At 50.1% G+C, this 8620-nt stretch overlaps 1 protein-coding gene across 1 annotated transcript; it reads right to left on the reverse strand.

Moving 5' to 3' along the window:
* Positions 1-6008: 6008 nt before the first annotated feature.
* LOC119296382 (CASP-like protein 4B2) lies at positions 6009-8404 on the reverse strand. Its single transcript, XM_037574777.1, has 3 exons — positions 7984-8404; positions 7764-7899; positions 6009-6406 (listed from the first exon to the last, which is right to left on the reverse strand). The coding sequence occupies exons 1-3, from the start codon at positions 8286-8288 to the stop codon at positions 6215-6217; spliced, it is 633 nt and encodes a 210-aa protein (XP_037430674.1). The 5' UTR covers positions 8289-8404; the 3' UTR covers positions 6009-6214.
* Between the last annotated feature and the right edge of the window lie 216 nt (positions 8405-8620).

An 8620-nucleotide genomic window follows, 5' to 3' on the forward strand; every position in this document is an offset into this window, starting at 1 on the left:
CTTGATGCAACAACCACGTCTGGTATTGCTAACATCTTTGAGTGCAATGTAGGCAACATGCCTTTCACTTACCTTGACCTTCCGCTTGGCACCACCAAGCCCACCGTACAGGAGCTCATGCCCTTAGTTTGCAAAATGGAGCGTCGCCTCACTGCCACGATTGCCATGATGTCCTATGGGGGGCGCCTCTCCTGGCTCAATGCATCTGTCACCTCACTTCTGGTATTTGCCATGTGCACGCTCAAGTTCCCCCCTAAGCTGATTGAAATCTTTGACAAGATTAGAAGGAGATGTTTATGGACAAAGAAAACAGAGCAAGGTGACGAGTGCAATTCTTTGGCTGCTTGGGGTATGGTCTGCAAACCCAAGAGCAAAGGTGGATTGGGAGTGATTGATATTAAAATCCACAATGAAGCCCTCTTGTTGAAGTTTCTGCACAAGTTCTATAACAAACTTGACATTCCATGGGTTAACATGCTTTGGGAAAATCAATACGTCGACCAAGTGCCGCATGCTGTGGATTCGGTCGGGCCCTCTTGGTGGAAAGATATCCTCAAATTGACGCCCATCTACCGAGGAATTTCACGTGTGCAAGTGGTGGATGGTTCGGCCACATTGCTCTGGAAAGATTTGTGGTCCACCGGCGTGCTTTAGGCATCGCATCCTCGTGCCTTCTCCTTTACTTTGCATGAAGACATGACAGTAGCTGACTTCTGGGCCAACACGGATCTGCATGAAACCTTTCAACTGCTGTTGTCTCCTCTGGCTCATAGTGAGGTGCTAGATATTCAGCGGGCCTCGTTCGAGATAAACCCATCAACAGCAACGATTGATGTCTGGCGTTACATCTGGGGCAATGCAGATTACAGACCAAAAGATTACTACAACAATTACTTTAACACTGCAACAGCTCACCCCGCGTTCAGGAAGCTTTGGAAATCTAACTGTACAATGAAGATAAAAGTGTTCGGGTGGCTGCTACTGCAAGATAGGCTCAATACACGTGATATGCTTCGGAGAAGACACTATAACATTGGTGATGACTTCACATGTCTTCTCTGCGGGTATAATGTAGATGAGACTCTTGAGAATATGATTTTCACCTGCCCATTCAGCAAGAGGTGCTGGGACAAGCTACACATTGATTGATGTGACTTTCAAGATAGGTTCACCGCACTCCACAATGCACGACCGGACTGGCCCAATCCATTCTTTGTCGAAGTTTTTTACACCGCTGCCTGGAGCTTGTGGAAGGAAAGAAATAACAAGCACTTCAGAGGTATTGCCCCCAGCATTGCTTCCTGGTTTGCTCGCTTCAAAGAGGATCTGAGACTTCTGCAACATAGAGCTAAGGTGGCACGTAGAACTGCCCTGCTCTCATACTATGACACACTTGGTTGAGTCCTCTCTCTGTGTCATATTATTTTGTAACAAACGTTTAACCTACTGCTCTTCAGCTTGTATGGAGTAGCTGCCCCACCCCTGGTGGTACCAACAGGAGTGAAGATGATATGTGTGTAGGATATGTCTATGTAAACACCCAATTTATATAGATATATGAAAATACACTGGGAGTTCTCTCCCACTGTCAATTCCTCAAAAAAAGAACCCCCCCCCCCGCACACACAAATGCAAATCCAACTTCAACTTAAATCCGAAGCAAGGAAGCCCGACCACAGAAAGGGAGGCAAAAAGCAAAAGGCCGCGTCCGGCGCCTAGTCTAGTCTTCGACGTCTTCTCACCAGTGCGGAGCTAAGTGCTGCCACTGGGCGTGGGAGGGAGCCCCCGAGGCCCAAGGGCAGCTCTCCGGAGACTCTGGGGCGTGTACAGCCCCACTCATTATTACGTGAGAGTGTCACGGGCGGCGAGCTTCACAGGCACTGGGCCTTCTTCACAGGCACCGGGCCTTGCTTCATATCGCTAGACGAGGGGCCCACCTTGCGCCACCCTCGACCACCATTGACGGCGGCCGGAGACCAAGGACAACGCCAATGGGGCAAAGGGGACGCCAGTGGCGACCTCGGTGACCATAGATCCTCTACTGGGGGCAGGCTTTGCAGCACCTCCCCGGCAGAGGGCCTACCTCCGGGGGACGCCTTGCTTCGTGCACCGTGGGGAGGGGCCTGGCTACCGGCCCCTCTCCTGCAGCCGCAGTGCGCTCCTCCTGGCGGCAGGGAGGATGCCGAGCTGGGGTAGCCGTCCGCTGCTGTGACCTAAACCTCCTGCGACCCATGGTTAGCATAAGCTTGTTCCTGAGGAATTAGCGGTACCCGGTAGCTGCTGCTGCCAGAGCGGTTGGTGAGGCTTCCTTGAGGCTCCTGAAAAGGCTTGGCTTCTAGCGTCTCGTCCTCCCAGCCTGACCCGAGGAACGAGCCAGGGTCGTCTTCCAGCGCGTCCTCCCGATCCACCATGCGAGGCACGTAAGCCTCCGAGGCCACTGCCTCGAAGACTTTGCCGTAGTGCCCCACGCTCCATGTGGCCTGGCCTAATGCGCCGTCCTGAGGATGGTAGGGCAGCGGCCCGCCTGGGCCGTAGGCGGCGATGCGCATGCCCTCGTTCATCGGAGGTGGTGCTGGTGCAGCCTGACGTCCGGCGTCGATGGTTGAGCTGGTGTCGACGCCGCCTTGGGGTGTGTATGAGGGTGTGCGGGCGCGGAGAGGCCTGTCGCGTGATCCGCCCGGGGCCCGGGGTGGAAGCTGGAACAGAAGGGCGGTGCCCCCGAGGCTGTGGCATCCAGGAGCTCGGCAACGCGCTCCAGCGGCGTATCCCGACCGCTCTCCATCAACCTGCATCGTAGCAGCTCCCGAGCCACAGTGAGCGCGACTCTCATGTTTGCTTGTTCCCGTTGGGTGTGCGGCGCCGTGGCTGCGGTGTGGCTTGAGGCCCTTGCGGCTGATCGTACCTACCGCGGAGTAAGGGCGGGCAGTGCGTGACCACGTCGCCCGCGCCCCGCAGCATTCTGCGGTGCGTGGGTTGCCTGGGACGCGGGGTTGAGGTCTTCTTGGGCAGGCGGCGTGGCCCGAGCCGGCCAGGCGGCCCAGCGGTCGGCGCCGGGCATAGGGTCATCGGACATGGATGCGATGAAGCGGGGGGACGCGGATCAGTGGGAGGAAGATTTCGGCGCACCCCCTACCTGGCGCGCCAAATGTCGGATATCGGGTTCCGGCAAAACCCTTAAGGTTCGAACACTGGGGTGCGCACGAAGATTTCCCCCTACCGAAACACGCCCTCAACCTCGCCGCGATCTCTAAGCTAGCACGATGAACAACACAAGGGACACAAGATTTATACAGGTTCGGGCCACCATTGTGGTGTAATACCCTACTCCTGTGTGTGGTGGTGGATTGCCTCTTGGGCTGGTGATGAACAATACAAAGGAAGAATAGCCTCGCGAGGAGAGGTGTTCTTGAGGTGGTGTGGTGTGCGGATGAACTTAACTTCCCTCTTCTACTGTGGTCGCTAGCCCTATTTATAGAGGCCCTGGTCCTCTTCCCAAATATTGAGCGGGACGGGATCCAACAACAGCCATTTTGAAAGGGGACAGCTAGTACATGCTATCCTGACTAAGGGCGGTCTTCGCCTGCCAAAGGCGCTGGTGGTGACGCCGTCTTGGGCTCCATGATGACCTCCGTCCTGCCGTCCTGCTGGTCTTGGTCTCGTTGCACCGATATGGAAACCTTTGCCTGATGCCTCGGTACTTCGCGCCTGCGCCTGCCCCCTTTGCACCAAAGAGGAAACGAGGACACTACGCGGGCCGGCGCTCGCCTGGTCTCGATCGTCATGGCTTGCGTCATGGGCACCTCGCGAGGTACCCCTTGCCTTGATCTCTCCGCCTCCTCACGAGCTTGCCTGGTGAGGCCACTCCTGAGGAGGCCTTGTGTCGTCCGTCCCGCGAGGCTCGGCCCCTCACGAGGGTCTTGAGTGTTGGGTTGATGAAGACGGGCCGTACTGGTCCACTGGTGGAGCCACGCCGCAGGCAGCAGGTAGGCAAGTCTGGGGACCCCGTTCTCAGAACGCCGACAACAGGTTTAACCACTTTTCCGGGATCTGCTAGACATGCTCTTAGAGCATCCACATAAGCGGTTTTTTGGCTCTACATGTAAAAAATTGTCTCGGGCAGAGACCCTGTACCAGGCTATATATATATAATATAATATAATATTCTTCCCGTTTCTAAATATAAGTCTTTTTAGAAATTCTATAATATGGACTATATATGGAGCAAAATGAGTGAATCGATACTTTAAAATACGTTTATATTCATATGTACTTAGTCTATATTCAAATATCTAAAAGACTTATATTTAGGAACGGAAAGAATATAAGGTATCAAAATTTTCACTCGAACGAAAAGTGTACTTTTGTTCACAAACTCAAATGCACCGTGAAGAACAGTAAAACTTAGAAAACCAAATAAAAATAATGATTTGTTGGCATCAAATATTGGCTACATGTATACATATGTGCAATTTTTCATGAATAAAAAACTCTTCTAAACGTTCTGGGAAAAAACAAAATCAATGCTCCAAAATGAATTCATTTTTTTGGAGAATCAGTTTTTACCCAGAGCATTTAGAAATGTTTTTCTTCACGAGAATGCACAAGTATGTAGACAATTTATCTGTTTGTTAAAAAACAGTTTTCTATGTTTTGTTTCCTATTTTTTTTATTTTGTTGTTCATGAAGGAGCATTTGAACTTGCTCGCGTGCAGAAACTCGATGTCCCGCCGCGAGCCCCTTATCCTAAGGGTGGAGAAGGAGGCCCCTTTCCACCGTTGCCAACTGCGGAAAGAAATTTCAGGTTCATGCCCAGCCGTCCTCACCCTCACCTCCGACAGTGCCGGTGCGTGGCTGGGCTAGGGCATCCGGCTTCAGATGTTAGGCTTTGGTGCGATGTCTGTTTGATATTCGGCTCGGACGTTCGGGACACCTTCATCAAGGGGATAAGAGTAGCAACAGGTGTTGCCTAGATAGTGGCTCCAGGCTTACCGATGTATTACTTTGTAGGGTCTTTGTGAATAAATAATAAAATGCCTGCATGCATCGCCCCGATGTAGAGGCCGGGGGTATATCCTCCTTCTCAAAAAAATATATTTGTGAGGACGTGTACAATTTCATTTCATGGCTCCTCAAACCAATCAAAAGTCAAAGAAAATTGAGCTAATCTAGCAAGCTTGTGAGAAACTTTATTTGTTTTTATATCACAATGCTTGAACCTAGAAATAGGGAAATCTCAAGCAAAATGAAAACAATCATCAATGGCTGCCGCTGCCAGCCGTTTCGACCGTTTTCCATCCTCCATGGTATCAATCACCTACAGGTTGACCGAATTAATAATATGATTGCATACCGTCCTTTGCGCAAGCGATATATCAAGTTCGAGAGCCAAAGCTTCAGCCAACAGGACATCCGCGCACCAGTTTATCTTTCAATTCCTCCCAACGATGAATCTGCCTTTGTCATCTCTTAGTATCACGTCAATCATACCCGTACGCAAATCATGGTAAAAAAAAGCATCAACATTAAGTTTAACAAAACCCACGGGAGGGCATGACCAACCCCCTCTTTTCATGGAGACCTTTGGAGATAAAGCAGTAATAAAACTGGCCATAAGAGCATATATCCTCATAAAAATCTAGTCGGTGTTCTGAGTTGTCTCCTTGTGCAGCAATTTACGCCTTTCCCACAACAAGTACTGGGCTGAGATGGCAGTGCACCAATTTACGCCTTTCCCACAAGTAGTACTAGGCTGAGATGGCAATCATTTTTCACGCACATTCTGATTACCCATGAGACACAAATCCCGCTCTGGCAGAAGAAGTAAATACCGCAGCACCGCCTCACCAGCTAGATCTACTTCACAGATGCTTCGTACCCGGGAGTGTGCCATGTAGAGTACGCCAAATATGGTATGTTCAGAGTTAAAGTTTGATCCTCAGGTAGAGGCTCCTCCGCAGCATAGCTCCAGCCTATCTCATCACAGCAGCAATATGTTGTCGGAGTCACAATGGAAGAACATAACTTGAAAATAGCATTGTACTATTAAGGAATGCTGCATGTAAACCTATGTACAAATGTGGTGGCTACCAAAAATGAACACCAATCACCGTAAGGCACAAGACATTCGTGCGGAAGAGGGACACCACACATTTTGCTTCTCTGAAATGAATGATTCGTGTCACAGTTAACTCTTTTACAGTGAAGATTCACATCATCACATGTACATTTGTCTGGAGAGCTTGTAGCCCGAAACCGTGGCTGACAAGGCGAGGGCAACAAATGCAAGGAAGGCCATGCTGATGGCAGCAGCGGTCGCATCAGTGAAGTTGTTGATCACAGCTGTTCTCATGCGGTTCGTGATAGGGATAGCCGCTGATAGAGCAGACATCAGCAAGTATGCGAGTACCTGCGAATGTGTTCACCAGTTTCTATTAGCAGGGGCAACAAATTTCATCTTTATGAAATTTTGACTGGCATGTTTTGAAGAAACACAACAATTGACAGGCAAGTCCAATGCAGGTTTTGGAAGCTAGCTCAATCCAGAATATCCTACTATTTTGTAATCTTGCATTCAACACGGTACCATGGCACAAAACAAAAACCTGAGATAAAATATAACCACAACAGCAGTTTAGCCATTATCCGGAAAATCTAAGGGTTAACATGGAAAACATGTTTGGTCCAAAACCTGATTTCCTTAAGCATGCGTGTGTAAGAATTTCATGGACTGCAGCATTCTGACTAGCCACATTATTAGTAATACTTTCATTAATTAACAAAACCTAGCTATTTGCACCGGTAAAGTAAATTTAGCAAGGGCCAAGTTCCAGCAAAACTACTTCTAAGTATCAGTAGCATATTGGGGTCCACTAATACAAATTCCATTGTTTCTTCACATGGGATTCAAAGCCATGAAAGTAAGCTGCTAAACAATCATATTATTCGCAGAAGGCAGAAGCTCATAAGAAAACCTTAATTAAGTAGCAACAGCACGGGTTTAAAACATTCATACCCTCCAGGGCATCCTAAGTAAATGTGGTCCCAAAACATTTGAAAGTTGACAATTACATCCATTTATCTGTATTTACACAACATGCAATGGACAACATGAACTATTTTTTGCCATCTAGTATTGTACTATTCCAAAGCTCGAAGCAAGCCAATGATTGAGAACATACATTGAACACAGAGCAACTTCTAATAGCTCATGGCTGGCCCTAACCACTCCCCAACCACTCCAATCTCCCCATTCCACCGCCACAACATTATCAGAGATGGTTGTTGTTGGGTTGCCATACAGATTGAACTATTGGACCACTATTGAGAGCTACATGTACCATATTTTAGTTGTTTCCACAAAGAAACAAGAGGCGCTATGGGTTGTAATTTGTTGGGTTGCCAATCTTTAACAGTTAAAAGACGCCCCCATTCCAAAGCCAATCGAAGAACAATACAGTATCAATCAGGGTATCAGTGTATTGAGCGCTTAGCTCATTTGGAATCTAGTGGATTGATGTCTCCTTTACAAATGGATTTGGAATCTCTACTCCCCTGTCCCTATTCTTACTTTAACATGGTAAATTTCGGCCACACTTTATCTGCTGAGATCTCTTATCTCTTAATATTATATACGGTTCCCTGCTTTCCCCTCCCTGAGCAGCACACATTGGTCCAATTGAGAGATTCAAACCACATGAACTCTTATCAGATAACAAGTAGAAATGATGATAACAGCTGCAAACTAACAGGTCGAAGCAACTCGCCTGGTCAGCAATGAAATCGAAAAGCCTCGCGGACGGCGCGGAGATGGGGTCGGCGCCGCCGCGCATCCGGTGCGCGTGCCGCAGCGCCTGCGCGAGCGAGTAGGCGAAGGCCAGCGCCGCGATCGCGAGCAGGTACCTAGCAACAAGGCAGCACATGTAAGAAGCTTGAGAAGCCCGGATCGAAGACCAGCCCTAGGCGGCCAAGCTCAAATCGGCGCACATGTACTCCTGGTAGCGGTCGAACTGCATCCAGTCGCCGTGCTGGTTGGAGGCGACGAGCACGAGCGCGACGAAGGCGAAGGCGGCGGCGGCGGCGTGCAGCGCGAGGGGGCACTTGTCGAGCATGTCCTCCCGCTTCCACCGCGCCACCACAGATTCCACAACGCCGCCGCCGCCGCCGCGGCGGGCCCCTCCGCCCACACCCGCGGTGGAGGCGCCGTTGTAGGAGCTGTAATCCTTGTCGGCTTCTGGCTGCTTGGTGGCGGCGTCGGCGGCGGCGGAGGCGTCAGCCGTGACCATCGCCATCACTCACCAGTGGAACAGTGCCTGACCCCTGGCCCTGGGTGGTGAACGGGGAGAGCTGAACTGAGGTGTTTGCTTTGTGTGTGAAGCCGGAAAAGCACTTGAGGCGAGAGCAGGACCGGGATTAGCCGCCGAACCTCTTCACCTCTTGACTCTTGTCAAGGACTAAACCGTCGCTGCTTTGTTGTGCTCGGGCCCTTCAGTCAGTGAGGTTTCGGTGCTTTTGTCATGTGCCAGGTGGAGTGTAGTTTGAGTAGATTCCTTTTATCCTACGGGTTAATTGTGGTATGATGTGATTGATATGAGTTGTACCGCGCACACATGTGGAAATTTTC

This window comes from Triticum dicoccoides, chromosome 4B (genome assembly GCF_002162155.2).
Source record: "Triticum dicoccoides isolate Atlit2015 ecotype Zavitan chromosome 4B, WEW_v2.0, whole genome shotgun sequence".
Classification (NCBI taxonomy): domain Eukaryota; kingdom Viridiplantae; phylum Streptophyta; class Magnoliopsida; order Poales; family Poaceae; genus Triticum; species Triticum dicoccoides.